The 15,818-nt window shown below is 36.0% G+C and overlaps 1 protein-coding gene across 1 annotated transcript in view; it reads right to left on the bottom strand.

The window, feature by feature from the left end:
• Positions 1-746: 746 nt before the first annotated feature.
• Positions 747-15,818, bottom strand: part of LOC146999797 (Y-linked testis-specific protein 1-like) — a 104,397-nt gene continuing 89,325 nt past the window's right edge. Inside the window, exon 2 of the mRNA XM_085834445.1 lies at positions 747-1,472. Coding sequence (XP_085690571.1) covers positions 747-1,472 — 726 coding nt within the window. The remainder of the gene's footprint in view (positions 1,473-15,818) is intronic.

The raw sequence follows: 15,818 nt of genomic DNA, 5'->3' as shown, positions 1-15,818 counted from the left end.
CTGCATGTGAATAATGTATTTCTTAAAATAGATACCTTTATGGGATTAGAGAGATGACTCAGTGGTATCAAGCACTTTTTTCCTGCAAGAAGACTGTATTTGGTTTCTTGAATTCATATCCAATGACTCACAATCACCATTAATGGAAGCTCCAGGGGACCCAACAACTCATATCTCTCTGGTCACCTGTACTCACAAGCACATGTCCTATCCTCACACATATAAGAAAAGATAAAAATCTTAAAAAGGGAGACAAGTTTCACTAGACTTCATTATTCAAATGAAACCTGAAATTCTCTGATTGCTGAGTCTGTTTGGATCATTTTTATGGGTTACACTTTATGTTCTAAGGCCAAATTCCTTTTATGTGTCACTCTTTCACCAACTTTGTTTCTTCCTCAGACATCATACCAGAGATTCTACTGATGTTATATCCTTCACCCCTACTTAATAAACATCCTTCTTTTGCTTCGATCCCTGCTCCACCACATCCCATCTCCAATTCCAGTCCTCCATACAGAGCAGAGATGCTAAGTCCTTTTAATTTTACCATGTGTGATATCAGATGTATGTACTGTTCTTCCACCATAGCCCATCTCTTCCAACAATGTCTTCACTCACAGCATGTCATGTCACACATTTTAAATTTTAGAGCAAAACAAATTTTATTGGCAATCATACTGGGTTTGTCAAAGAGAGATAGCCAACACAGGAAAACAAACATTTTTTTTTCCAATTCTACAAGCTTATGGGCCTGTACTTTTGTGATTTTTTTTCACCTTAAGGAGTCTTGACACCAGATTATAGACATTGATGTGGAGATCACCATGAAACTTGATAAAGTACACAGAAGGATTGGCAAGAATTTGGTAAACAACCTTTCCAAGATTTTTGGAACCCTCCTCTCTGGTGTACTGCACCCATTTACCTATTAAGAAGTCACTGTTATCATGTGATGTCACCTCAGCATGAGGAGTCTCTGGAATGATGTCAAGGTTACCTTCACTGTAGTCAAATAGGAGCTGATAAATGTAGAGGACCGGATCCTTCTTGTAGCTAATGTAAAACCAGTCCTTTATGACTGGCACCTGGGCTTGCACCAACCCATTCCACTTTTCCTCAGAGCCATGCTTTCTCTCAAATTTGTGTTGCACCCCTCTGCCAACCAGGCTTCTGGTGAAGTGGGCATCCCTTATCTGAGGAAATACTATATAATGAGGCAAGACCTTAAGATTTAAAATCCTCTCAACACTGTTGAGCTTCTGTCCATAGACGCTGTCAATATCATCATACTTCACCAAATAAAGACAAGGGTTTGTTGGCAGTTGACCTAGAACTATGGCCTTCCAATGGGTGACAGGTTCATTACCTTCCTTCCAACTGTGAGAAATTCTGCAGCCGACATTAATTCTCAGGGCCTGGGATGAAGGCATCCTCCTCCTCTTCTTTTTGAGGGATGTCCTGCTCAGCCTCTTCAGAGGTATTGTCTTCTAAATGGCTGTAGAACTGGTGTATTAGGCCACAGCAACCCTGGTGCACTGTCTTGTGACTATCATTCTTTGTTCAATCATCATACTTGGCCATTGTCTGGGTTTGAAGATCTTGCCTGTTTAAACCAGAAACAAAGCTGTTGCCTCTGTCATAAATATGAGATCCTAAAGGGCAATGGGTGTGGGGTGGGAGAGAATGCTGGACCAAGGCTCTTCTTTAAGAGAACTTCTGCATAGGTGAAGAAGGCTATGCTAAACAGGTGTGTGCTTCTAATGTCAATTTTATCAAAATAAGAAGTTAATAAGACAGCCATTATGATGCATGCATTTATTTCCAGCACTCAGGAGGCAGGGTCTGGAATTTTTCTGAATTAGAGACCAACCTGGTCTATTGAAAGACTCCACGACTCCCAAAGGGAGACACTCACTCAAGCCTCGGGACAGCAGCGCACCCAAGAAGACACTGAGACCGAACTTAAGATGTAGAGAGTTAGATTTAATATAGCAATGACAAGAAAGCACATAAAAAGCACATATACCAGAGGCTCTGGGGTCGAAACTCATACACCCAGCATTGTGCAGAGGAGATTCGACGACCAGCCCAAATTTTCACAGGCTTTTATAAGAAAAGGGCAAGGGGGGAACAGGGTGGAGAAAGTACAAATGTGCGTAACTAAGGGGTTCTGCCAAAGGTTATTCCCAGGGACTTTCCAAGGGGCTTTTCGTAACCAAGGGGTCGTGTCCTATATTTTGGCAATGTACTTGATCTATTGGAACATTCTGGGGTAGTACCAGGAGGCCCCTATCTCAAAAATGTTCTTGGAACAGTCCTCAGTTAGGAGGGGTAGGACTAGGTTTGTTCCAAGAGACCCTTATCTAAAAAATGTTCCAGGAACAGTTCTTAGTTGGGAGGGGATACTCTGGGGTAAAAAGTTCAGGAGTGCTCCGGGAACAGTCTCTGGATGGGAGGGGTAAGAGAGTTCAGGAAAAGTTCAGTTTTTCCTCTTTCACTACAAAGTTAGATCCAGGGCAGCCAGTGATATACAGAGAATCCCTGTCTCAAAAACAACAACAACAACAACAACAACAAAACAAACAAACAAACAAAAACAAAAAAGAAAATAACAAAAAATGAACAAAGAAAACAAACGAATAAAAAGAGAAGTTAATAGGAGATGGGTGTAACCTGAGTCTTTAATCCCAGATTTCAAGGGGCAGTGGGAGGCTGACCGAGTGGGGAAACCGCCACTCAACTCCCGATTCAGCGTGCACCCAAGAATCACGAATAGAACACAACGACTTGATGTAACAACAAGAAGTATTTTAATGGCGGAGCTCCGGGTCAAAACGCATCTCACACAGGAGACAGTGGATTAGACCACGATGCTTGGAAGCTAGGTGTTTTTATAGAAAAAGAGTGAGGCTGGGGGAGGAATTGGCACGGTTTCACATGATTGGTCCATTTAAACATTAGCAGCCTGAGGTCAGAGGGGTGGGAGATAGGGAGGCAATAGACCTGCCCGGGCATGTCCTGGTCTGTTCTGCTGTGTTCTCAGCCCCAGGTTTCAAAGCTCACAAACAACTCTTTGGGCTATTTGACATACATTACATGAATCACAGGTCTCAAGTTTTATTTCCTTTCATTCCCCTCTTCTTCTATTTAGACTAATTCTAATCATAGAATTTTAGAGATTAGTGTCCCCTAACTCTTCATTTACCTGAACTATATGTTGATATTGTCTCTGAAGAACCATGAGTTTTACTGTATCAATTCTACTCTGGATGAAAGCCATTCCTCTATTTATTATACAGGGGCTGAAAACTAAAGCTAAGCATATCATAAGGATTGGTCAAGCTACAGCGGAAATCAAAGAAGTTATCCAAGATGGTCATAATTCAAACCACGTCTCAAACCACCCACTTTGAGCATCCCATTCCCGTTTGCTTCACTCTAATCTTTCTCTCAGTTTCTGCATAGAGTCTCTAACTCTTCCTGTATGATCTGCATAGAAGCAGCACTCTTCTTTAAGGGCGGCTCACAGTCCTCCTTCTTTAAGGAACAACAAATCAAGGCCTCTCCTGTTCTAAAAAACTACCTCAGACAGGGAGGTCAAAGATTTTTCTAAAGCATCAATGGACTTTTCTATTGCTGTTAGGTCTTCATTGACAGCATCCCTCAAAGACTGAATTCCCTGTCTTCCTTCTATCAAAGTTGACACTTCTGTCCCCACTCCTACTGCCATACCTATCCCCATGAATGCAGCCAGGGTTAAAGTAATTGGTTCTCTTTTCGACCACCGGCCAGCATAGCTTTCTTCTTAACTGGATGCAGGGTGATAATATATGCGGGGTAACAGCTAGATCATGACACAAAAATCATGAGTTGAATTAAAAACCTTAGTTGATACACAGGGAGTAAGTCCTGTATTGCAAGCCCACCATCCAACCGGGGAAGATACAAGATAGTAATTAGCTTCCATTCTGGACACAGACTGAATTTGTCTGCATAGGTGTTTGTGAGTGGAAGGTGGGGTGCCTATACAGAGACCTGGACTCCTCACAGATACATCAGTCAGGGTCAGTTTTTGTCCTGTTCCCCAAGAGCAGGAAGTATGGCTGCTGATTCTGTTGAAATCTCCATTGAAGGCAATTTCTTCATAATAAGGCGGACCCGAGGACAGGGATAGCCAGCAGTCCTCAGTAGCCCTAGGATCAGTTCTATTAAGGGCATAAACGGCTCCTCTCAGTAGGTTAAACATCCTCTGTCTTGTTGAAGGAATCTCAGTGGTAATAGTTAGAGGTACCTGAGGAGTGGGGGGTTGGGTGATAGCAGCCATACTAAGGTGGTCTGCAATCAATGGAGTACGCTGAGTAATAGTATGGGTGAAGGGTGTGGACATGGTTGGGGGGGCCTAAAGGATTGTAGGGGGTCTCTATTTTTAATCTGATAGTGAACAATAATCCCTCATCATATCTTTACTTGTAAATCCTAAGACCCCAGGTATACCCTTTTGTCCATCCCAGAGCTCTTTTCCCTGGTTCAGTAAAGGTGACAGGGCGCGGATGGCACCAGTCAGTACACTCGTCTAGGTCAAATCCTCCAGGTACATAAGACGCTAGGGAATAGTTGGCTGTTACTCTAATATATTCCCAGCTTGAGGAGGGCTTCCAGTTGGCTGTACCTGAAATCTCCCAACCCCAGCTCTTGCAAAAGAAGTCAGCCTTACCTCCACATGTTGGATTAAGGGATTGACTTTGGTGGGGCCCAGGACAGACAAAGAAGGGATGGGTTCAAAGCATACTTCTATCCCTTTGGTTAGAGCAACCACCCCATGGGTCTCTCGAATGTTTTTCTACGTACGGACGGGGTGTTAATGGTGCCCTCTGAATGTCAGAGTACCCCTCCAAGTCCCATCCAGTAGGGGCTCCTATAGCCAACTTACAGATGTCAGGGAAAAGATCAGGCCATCAAGTCCACAGAGGGTGTACCTTGGCGATTGTCCATACAGCCCTACCCCCCTCATTGAGTACCTCCCACGTTTGTTGAACAGGACTGTGGGGGTTAAAGTCCTTTGGGATCGCTCCTACGAAGCAGGCGCAACTTAAAAGTGTTAGTAGTCTTCTCCAAAGTCCACTCATCATGGCTGACTCCAGGGGGTGCTCTCTTGACATGGGATGCATGGACCCAAGTGGGGATTCCTTCCACTTTGACTGCGGTGGGCACTGTCAGTAGCACCAAGTAGGGTCCCTTCCACCTCGATTCTAGGTTTCCCGCTTGGTGTCTCCTCACCAGGACTGTGTCTCCTACTTCAAACTGGTGCGGCACCTGTGTGTCACCAGCAACATAGGTTTCTTTTAGCTGTTCCCAGACCTCTTTTCTTACTATTTCTAGAGCTTTTAATCCAGCCAAAAGACTAAAAGAAGGAGAGAAAGACACATCCCGGCGATACCTATCCCCTACTGTCATAAAAATGGGTGGGGGCGCCCCATACATTAACTCAAATGGAGTTAGGCCAAGGGGTCCAGGTGTATTCCGAACCCTGAACAAGGCATAAGGGAGAATGGTGTCCAATCGCTTCCGCCTGATTCTAAGGCTATTTTATTCAGAGTCTCCTTTAGCATTCTGTTCATCCTCTCTACCTGTCTTGAATTCTAGGGTCTGTATGCACAATGTAATTTCCAATTTGTCCCCAGTTGCCTGGCCAATCCCTGACTTACCAGGGAGACGAAGGCAGGTCCATTGTCTGAACCCATTACCTTAGGTATCCCAAAGCTGGGAAGGATTTCTTCAAGTATCTTCTTGACCACTACATTAGCCATTTCTTTCTTGGTGGGGAATGCTTCGACTCATCTTAGAAGGTGTCTATAAAAACTAGGAGATATTTATTTCCATACCTAGCTGGTTTCACCTCAGTGAAGTCAGTTTCCCAGTAGGCTCCAGGCCTGTCTCCTCGCAGTTTTTTTCCTTCCTGGAGCCTGCTAGACCCAACATTGGTAAGTGCACAAGCACTGCAGTTTTTTATTATCTCCTCCACAATTCTCTTTAATCCAGGAATGGAATAGGGGGACTTACTAACCAATTTTAGTATTTTTTTAGTTCCTAAATGAGTCAGATGGTGTATGTTAGCTATGTAATCTCACCCCTCTTCTTCTGTGAGGGTTCTTTTATTTCCTCAGCAGTGGGCTGTTGGGTTCTCATCACCAGAGTCATTGGCCCTTGGGCTGCTTTTTTAGCTTCTTGGTCTGCCATTTGATTTCCTTTTTCAACGGGCCCAGTTCCCTTCTGGTGTCCTGGGTAATGGATAATTTCCATCCAACGGGGAAAATGAACAGCTTCTAATAAGCTGAGAATTTCTTCTTTATTTTTGATGTCTTTGCCGGCAGACATCAGCAGTCCACAGTGTCGGTATATTGCTCCGTGACCATGAGTCGTGGCAAAAGCATGCCAGCTGTTGGTATAGACATTAAGAGTCCTTCCTTCTGCCAGCCTTAAGGCTTGAATTAGTGCAATTAGTTCCCCTTTTTGAGCTGATGTACCCTCCGGCAGGCTGCTGGCCCATATGACAGACTTTCCATCCACTACTGCTGCCCCAGCCTTCTGCTTACCTTCTACCACAAAGCTGCTTCCGTCCGTGAACCAAGTCATCGCCCCTGGCCAAGGTTGGTCTGTGAGGTCTGGCCAGATTCCAGTCTCTTCTGCAATTATTTCTTCACACTTATGTGCAGGGGTCTCGTCAGCCTCAGGTAGTAAGGAGGCAGTGTTGAGAATGTCTGGGGGTGCGAAACTTACTCGCTCTGTTAGCAATAGGCTCTGGTAAAGCGTCATTTGGGCGTTGGTCATCCAGCGATCCGGTGGTTGCCTGACGATGCTCTCAAGAGAGTGTGGGGCCACTATGGTAACATTCTGGCCCATAGTCAGTTTGTCAGCATCTCTTAATAGCACAGCCGTGGCTGCTATCGCTCGCAGGCAGGAGGGCCATCCACTGGCCACAGAGTCCAGTTTCTTTGATAAGTAGGCTACCAGGCACTTCCATGGTCCCAAAACCCGGTTAAGGACTCCCCTTGCCACTCCATTACTTTCATCAATATATAGGGTGAAAGGTTTGTTTAAACCTGGCAGGGCCAATGCCGGAGCCTGCTGCAGTGCCTTTTTGAGAGTTTCAAAGGCTAGCTGATGTTCTCTGGTCCAGGTGAATTCCCCTTTCTCTTTGGTTAGTGGATACAAGGGAGCTGCCAGTGAGGCAAATCTGGAATCCAGAGTCTGCAAAAACAAGCAGTCCCCAGGAACTCTCTTTCCTGGCGAACAGTGGTCTGTCTATCTGTCTGTCTGTCTGTCTGTCGGTCTGTCTGTCTGTCTGTCTGTCTGTCTGTCTGTCTGTCTGTCTATCTATCTATCTATCTATCTATCTATCTATCTATCTATCTATCTATGTAATTCTGTCTTTCTTTTTCCATGTTTCTGTCTCTCTTTCCTTCTTTCTCAATTTCCTTCTATCTTTAAATCCTTCTTTCTTACTTTTTTTTTTTTTTTAATTTGTGTGTGATTTTGGTGAGTGTGTTTCTCTGTGTATACCCTGGCAGTCATGGAAATCACTCTGAACACCAGGCTGGCCTGGTTCTTAATAAACAAAGAAAAACAAAAAAACAAACAAACAAACAAAAAAACACTATACATATACTAAAACACAACGCCTAAAATCTCTAAAATGCTGTTCTAAAAAAAACAATATATGTGTATGTGTAGGTGTAGGTGTAGGTGTATGTATATTTACATTTATATGATTTTTTAAAGCTTTGAGGTTTTTTTTGTATGCTTTTAATGTTTTTAGGGTATTTTTAGTTTTTTTTCAAAGGATTTTTTATTTATTTATTTTTTTAAGTTTTTAAGTTTTTGTTTATTTGTTTGTTTTTTAATGGTTTCAGATTCTATTTTCGTTTTAGAGTTTTAGGGTTTTTAGGTTCTTTGAGGTTTTTTTTTTTTAACAATACATTTAAGGTTTGTTTTTTTTTTTTAGGGATTTAGGATTCTTTTTAGGTTTTCAAGATTTCATTTAGAATTTTAAGGTTTTGTAGTTTTTTTTTTTTTTTTTTTTTTAAATAGGAATTTAGGGTTTTTCTAGAGTTTCAGGGTTTTGATGTATTTTTAGGGTTTTTTTTTGTTTTTAGTTTAGGATTTTTATGGTTTTAGGAATTCTGGCACAATCTTTTTAGAGTTCTTGATTTTTTCAGAGTTGATTTTTTTGTTGTTTTTTAGTGTTTTAAGGGTTTTTTTTAGTTTTTTATAAAGGATTTTAGGGTGTTTTAGTAATTTAGGGTTCTTTTATGTTTTTTTCTAAGATTTTTTTTTTTTAGGTTTTTGTTTTTAGATTTTTGAGCTTTAGTTTTGCAGCTTTTTAGGCTTCTAGAAGGATCTTTTTTTAACATTATATGGTTTTTTAGGGTAAGGGTTTTTCATGTCTTTTAGGGTCTAGAGATTTTTTATTATTATTTTAGGTTGTTTAAAGGTTTTTTTAAAAATTAGAATTTTTGAGGGTTTTTTTACGTTTTTAAAAAGGTTTTATTAAGGATTTTATTTTTATTTCATTTTATGCTTTATTTTATTAAGAATTCTTTCCTGTAAAAGATGATTTTAGGATTTTTCTCAGTGTTTTGGGCAATTTTATAATGCCATAGGTTTTTTTTTTATGGTTTTATACTTTTGGGGGTCTTTTTAGGGTTCTTGAGTTTTTGTTGAATTTTAGGGCAATTTTTAGTGTTTTAGAATTTTTGGGGTCTTATTAGAGTTCTTGCTTTTTTTTTTTTTTAGAATTGTAGTTTTTGTTTTTAAAAGTGTTTATTAAGTATTTTAGGGTCGGCGGGCAGTGATGGCCCTTGCATTTAATCCCAGCACTGGGGAGGCAGAAACAGGCAGATTTCTGAGTTTGAAGCCAGCCTGGTCTTGAGAGTGAGTTCCAAGAATCCTAGAGCTACAAAAAAAAAAAAAAAAAAAAAAAAAAACAGTCTTAAAATACCAAAAAAAAAAAAAAAAAAAAAAAAAAAGTAATTTAGGATTTTTTGGTTTTTTTTTGGTTTTTTGTTTTGTTTTGCTTTGTTTTATTTCGATTCTTTTTGTTTTTGTTTTTAGCTTTTTAGGGATCATTTAGTGTTTGTTTAAAGAACCTAAGGTTTTTCTGGGTTTTCTTTTTTTTTTTTTTTTTTTTTCGTTTTAGGTTAATTTTAGGGTTTTTTAAGTATTTTAGATATTTTGCGGTTGTGGGGGTGATTTTTTAAGGTTTTAGGTTTTTTATGGTTTTAAAAAATTTTGGCCATCAGTGGAAAGAGAGGCCCATTGGTCTTGCAAACTTAACATTCCTCAGTACAGTGGAACACCAGGGCCAAGAAGTGGGAGTGGGTGGATAGGGGAGTGGCAGGGGGAGAGTATGTGAGATATTTGGTATAGCATGTGAAATGTGAATGAAGAAAATTCCTAATTTAAAAAAAAGGATTAAGAACTATTAGCCACAAAAAAAAAAAAAAAAATGGGGTCTTTTTGTGTTTTAGGGCCTTAGGTTTTTTTGAGGTTCAATTATATGTCTTTTTTCTTTTTTCTTTTTTTTGAAGTTTCTTGATTTCTTCTACATTTTTAAGGTATTTTAGGGTTCTTTAGTGTTTTTAAATGATTTTAGGAATGTTTTAGGTTTTATTATTATTATTTTTTAAACTATTTATGTTTTTTTGTTGTTGTTTTTTGCTGATGTTTTTTGTTTTTTTAGGGTTTCTGGTTATTTGTAGGGTCTTTTGGTGTTTTGGAATTTTGGGATATTTTGCTGGGGTTTTAGTTTCTTTTAGTTTCTTTTTTTATAATTTTATAGTTTTTTCTTAAAGGGTTTTTGTTGATTTTTTAAAAACATCAACGTTTTCTTTTTTAGGTTTTAAGGGTCTTTTCAGGTTTTTTTTAAAGGTCTTTCTTAATTTTTTTTTTTGGTCTTTAGGGATTTTTTTAATGGTTTCAGGACCTTTTTTAAGGCTTTATGGGTTTTTTTGGTCTTTTTCTTTAGGATTTTTGAGTATTTTTAAAGAATTTTGAGGGTTTTTTTAAGGGGCTTATGGTACTTTTTTGGGTTTCATGTTCTTATTTAGGGTTTTAATATTTTTTTTTTTTTACAAATATTTAGTGTTCTTATTGAGGGGAGTTCAGGGTTTGGGTATACCCAAGGATACACAGAGAAACCCAGTCTCAAAAAAAAAAAAAAATATATGAATAAAGTAACGAAGAAAGAATGAAAAGAATTTTAGGGACATTTTTTGGCTTTTGGTGTATTTTCTTTAGAATTTTAGTTTTTTGTTGTGTTTTGTTTTGTTTTTTTTTTTTTTTTTTTTTAAGGAATTGTAGGGTTTTTAGAAGAGATTTTGTTGTTTTGCTTGAATATTTTTTTTTTTTAATTTTAGGGTTTTAATATTGGTGTTTCATTGTTTTATGGTTGCCAGGAAATGGTGGCAGAGTGACTTCCAGGACAGCCAGGGATAAACAGAGAAACCCAGTCTCATAAAGGAAAAAACGAAAAAAAAAAAAAAAAGAAGAAGAAGAAGAAGAAAGAAAGAAAGAAAGAAAGAAAAGAGTTTCAGTGTAATTTTTTTAAGATGAGTGTTTTAGAGTTTGTTTTTTATTTTGTTGTTGTTGTTTTTTGTTTTGTTTTCACTGTTTTCGTGTATATTTAGTGTTTTTTTTTTTTTTTTTTTCTTTTAATGGATTTTTAAAGTGTTTTGGGTTTGGGATTTTTTTTTAGTCTTTAGGGGTTCCTTTTTATGGTTTTACAAAAATTTTTTAGTTTTTTTTGTTTTGTTTTGTTTTGTTTTGTTTTTATTTTTATTTTTGTTTTTTTGTTTTTTTCTTTGATAAATTTTTTTGAAAATTTTAGAGTTGTATTTTGCAGTTTATGAGTTTTACTCTTGCCAGACAGTGGAGACAAATGCCTTTAATCCCACACTTGAGAGGCAGAGGTAGTGGATTTCTGAATTTGAGGTCAGTCTGGTATACAAAGTGAGTTCCAGGACAGCAACAATGAAACACTGTCTCAAAAAAAACAAACAAACAAAAAAAAAAGTAAAGAAAAAAGAAAAAAGAAAAAAAATAGTTGTATGGTTATTTTTGGGTTCATGTTTTTTTAGAATTTCAGGTTTTTTTTAATGGTTTTGTGGGGTTTTTAGAAGAATGTTTTTGAGGTACATTGGTATTCAGGGTTTTAGTACATTTTTAGAGTTTATTCTATATTTTTAAAAGGATGTTAGGGTCTTTCTTTTAGTGATTTTTGGTTCTTAATAGGTTTAAGTGATTTTTTTTTTTTTTTAGCATTTTACTGTTTTATATAGGGTTTGTGTGTGTGTTCTTGAGTTTTGTTTTATTTTTATAATTTTAGGTTTGTATCTTTTGAGTTTAAGAGCTTTAGTGTTGCCAGCCAGTTTTTTTTGTTTTTTTGTTTGTTTGATTGTTTTTTGTTTGTTTGTTTTTTTGTTTTAGTGTATTGTGGTTTTATTTAGGCTTTATTTATTTATTTATTTATTTATTTATTTATTTATTTATTTATTATTTTTGCATTTTACTGGTCTTCTTAGGGTTTTTTTGTTGTTGTTGTTGTGGTGGTGGAGGTTGTGCTTGTTCTTCTTCCATTTTTAATTTTATAGTTTTAAATTTGGAGTTTAAAAGTTTTAGAGTTGCCAGACAGTGGTAGCCCATGCCTTAAATCCCAATACTTGGGAGGCGGAGGCGGGTGGATTTCCGAGTTTGAGGCCACCCTCGTCTACAGAGGCAGTTCCAGGACAGGTAGGGATACAAAGAGAAACCCAGTCACGGAAAAAAAAAAGTAATAAATAAAGAAATAGAAAGAAAGAAAGAAAGAAAGAAAGAAAGAAAGAAAGAAAGAAAGAAAGAAAGAAAGAAGGAAGGAAGGAAGGAAGGAAGAAAGAAAGAAAGAAAGAAAGAAAGAAAGAAAGAAAGAAAGAAAGAAAGAAAGAAAGAAAGAAAGAAAGAAAGAAAGAAAGAAAGAAAACAAAGAAAAAAAGAAAGGAAAGACAGAAAGAAAAGTACTTTTTGGTTATTTTTGGCTTATTGTGTGGTTCTTATTTTTTTTTTAATATTACATTTTTTAGGTGTTTATAGGGTTTTAGAAGAGTATTTTAGAATATTGTTTGATTTTAACAATATTTAAAAGAATATTGTTTAGAGGTTTTTCTATAATTTTTAAAGGACTTTAGGGTGTTTTAGTGATATCTGGTTCTTACAAGGTTTAAGGGACTTATTTCTTAGCACTTTACTGTTTTATTTAGTTTTTGTGTGTGTGTTCTTGAGTTTTTCTTTTTAATTTGAGGGTTGTATATTGTGAGTTTAAGAGTTTTAGTGTTGCCAGCCACTTTATTTAGAATTTTTAAAATTTAGGGTTTTTATTTAGGGTTTGAAGGATTTTTAGAAGAGTGTTTTAGAGGTTTTTTTTGGTTGTCAGGCTTTTAGAATATTTTTTAGTGTTTTTCCTCATTTTCTAAGGATTTTAATGTATTTTAGGTTTGGGGGTTGAATTTAGGCTTTATTTTATTTATTTATTGTTTAGCATTTTACTCTATTTCTTAGGGGTATTTTGCTGTTGTTGTTGTTGTTGTCCTCGATTTTTTTTTAATTAGGGTTTTATATTTGCGGATTGTTTTACGGTTGCCAGACAGTGGTGGCACATGCTTTATATCCCACCAAATAGGAGGCAGATGTAGGTGGACTTTGGAGTTCAAGGCCTGCATAGTATACAAAGGGAGCTCCCGGACAGCCAGAGGTACATAGCTAAACACAGTCTCCCAAAACTCAAAAACAGAAAAACTCAAAAAAAATTTTTTTTTAGGGTCTTTTTGTGGTTCTTGTGTATTTTTTTTTCTTTTTTTCTTTTTTAGAATGTTAGTGTTTTTCTTAAGGTTATTTGGAAGAGTGTTTTAGAGTTTTGATGTTTTTTTGTTTTTGTTTTTGTTTTTGTTTTGTTTCATGTCTTTCAGGATTCTAGTGTATTTTGTTTGTTTGTTTTTCTTTCTTTTTTTTTTTAATATTTTAGAGTGTTTTAGGTTTTTTTTTTTTTTTAAAGCTCTACAGGTTTTTTTTTTTTTTAGGGTTTTTTTGGCCTTTTTTTTGGTAGTTTTGTTTCGATTTTTGTATTTTTTTTATTTTTAGTGTTTATGAGTATTATTATTTTTTTAATACAAGGTTTTATTTTTGGATTTTAAGACTTAATTTTCGGTTCAGGTGGTGGCCCTTGCCTAGATTCTCATCAACTGGGAGGCAGAAGTAGTGGAATTCTTAGTGCATTACAGCCTGGTCTAAAGAGGGAGCTCTAGGACATCCAGAGATACACAGAGAAACCCAGTCTCCAAAAATTTAATAAATAAAAATAAAAATAAAAATAAAAATAAAAATAAATATAAAAATAAAGAAAGGAAGGAAGGAAGGAAGGAAGGAAGGAAGGAAGGAAGGAAGGAAGGAAGGAAGGAAGGAAAAAATAAGAAAGAAAGAAAGAAAGAAAGAAAGAAAGAAAGAAAGAAAGAAAGAAAGAAAGAAAGAAAGAAAGAATGAATGAATGAAAAAAACTATTATGGACATTTTGGCTTAGTGTGTTTTTCTTTTTTTCTTTTTAGATTTCTAAATGTTTTTTTAGGGTTTGTACAATTTTTAAAAGAGTGTTTTAAGTGTTTTTTTTTTTTTTTTTTTTTTTGGTTTTCAGGCTTTTAGGGTATTTTTAGTGTTTTTCTTGTTTTTTAATGGATTTTCGAACATTGTATGGTTTTGGGTTTTAATTTAGCCTTTCTTTTTCTCTTTCTTTTTCTTTCTTTCTTTCTTTCTTTCTTTCTTTCTTTCTTTCTTTCTTTCTGTTTTTTTTTAAAGCATTTTACAGTATTTGCCAGATTTTGTTGTTGTTGTTCTCCTTGATTATTTTTTTTAAAAATTTAGGGATTTATATTTGGATTTTAATTGTTCTAGGGTTGTCAGGCAGTGGTAGCCCATGCCTTTAATGCCAACAATTAGGAGGCAGGATTTTTTGTGTTCGAGGCCAGCATGGTCTACACGGAGAGCTCCAGTACTGATAGGGATACAAAAAAAAAAAAAAACCAGTCAGAACAAAGGAAAAAAAAAAGCGGGGGGAAATAAAGAAAGGAAGGAAGGAAGGAAGGAAGGAAGGAAGGAAGGAAGGAAGGAAAGAAGTAAGGAAGGAAGGGAGCAAATTATTACTTTATGCCTATTTTTGGGCTTTCTGTATGTTTTTGTTTGGTTTTTGTTTTTGTCTTATTTTTTAAGCAATTTAAAGTTTTTAAACAGTTTTCGGGATTTTTTAAAGATTTTTTTTAGAGGATTTTTTTGGTTTTTAGGGTTTTAGTTTTAGTTTTTTTTTTTTTTTTTTTAATTGCTATAGAGGGTTTTTTTGGGAGGGAATTTAGGATTTTTCTTTAGGGTTTTAGTTTTTTTTTTTTTTTAGGGTTGTGTATGTGTGTTTGTGTGTGTTGGAGTTTGTTGAGGTTGAATGGAGCAAGGTCTACAGAGTGAGTTTCAGAACATCCAGAAGTACACAGAGAAACCCATTCACCAAAAATTAAAAAAAAAAAAAAAATTAAAGAAAAAAAAGAAAGATATTAAGAAAGAAGGAAAGAAGAAAGAAAGAAAAAGAGAGAGACAGAAGGAAAGAAAGAAAAAAAGAAAAAAAGAAAAAAGAAAGAATGAAAGAAAGAAAGAAAGAAAGAAAGAAAGAAAGAAAGAAAGAAAGAAAGAAAGAGAGAGAAAGACTTAGTGAAATTTTAGGCTCCTTGGTATTTTTGTAGCAATTTAGGTTCTTTTTAAGGGTTAATAGGGTGTTTAGAAGACTCTTTGTGAGTTTTATGTATTTTTCCTGTTTTTATTTTTTTTTTCTTGGTATCTTAGGTTTTTGGATTTATTTTTTGTTTTTTTGGTTTCAGGATTTTTGTTTATTGTTTTTAATGTATTTTCTTTCTTTTTTTTTTTCAGGCGTAAAGTGTTTTAGCTTTGCCAGTAAGTGGTGGTCCATGCCTTTATTCCCAGCCCTTGGGAGGCAGAGGTAGGTAGATTTGTAAGTTCTAGGCCAGCCTGGTCTACAGAGTGAGTTCCAGTATAGCCAGGGCTATACAGAGAAACAGTTTCCAAAAATAAAAAAATAAAATAAATTAAACCAAAAAAATAGCTTACACGTCATTTTAGGGTTTATATATATATATATATATAATTATATATATATATACATATATATATATATAATTATAGTTTTTTCTTAAGGTTTTTGTAGGGTTTTTAGAAGAAGTTTTAGATTTATTTGGTTTTCAGACTTCTAGTGTAGGTTAAGTGTTTTGTTGTTGTTGTTGTTGTTGTTTTGTTTTTTAAGGATTATAGTGTGTTTTAGGGTTTTGGTGTTTTATTTAGGCTTAATTTTATTTTATTTTTTTAACATTTTGCTTTATTTCTCAGGTTTTTGTTTTGTTGTTTTTTGTTTGTTTGTTTGTTTTTAATTTTGAGGTTTTATATTTGGTATTTAATTGTTTTACGTTTGCTAGGAAATTGTGGACCATGCCTTAGGGTCGCCAGGCAGTGATGGCCCTTGCATTTAATCCCAGCACATGGGAGGCAGAAGCAGGAAGATTTCTGTGTTTGAGGCCAGCCTGATATAAAGAGGGAGCTCCAGGAAAGGTAGGGATACACAGAGAAACCCATTCTAGAAAAACTCAAAAAACAAATGAAATACATTAAAATGAAATAAAATGAGAAAAGAAAGAAAAAAAAGAAAGAAAGAAAGAAAGAAAGAAAAAAAGAACGAACGAAAG

This window comes from Mus caroli, unplaced genomic scaffold, assembly GCF_978045245.1.
Source record: "Mus caroli unplaced genomic scaffold, Mus_caroli_1 scaffold_39, whole genome shotgun sequence".
Taxonomy (NCBI): Eukaryota; Metazoa; Chordata; class Mammalia; order Rodentia; family Muridae; genus Mus; species Mus caroli.
Note: the sequence above shows the minus strand (reverse complement) of the source record. Positions and strands in the feature narration are given on the sequence as shown.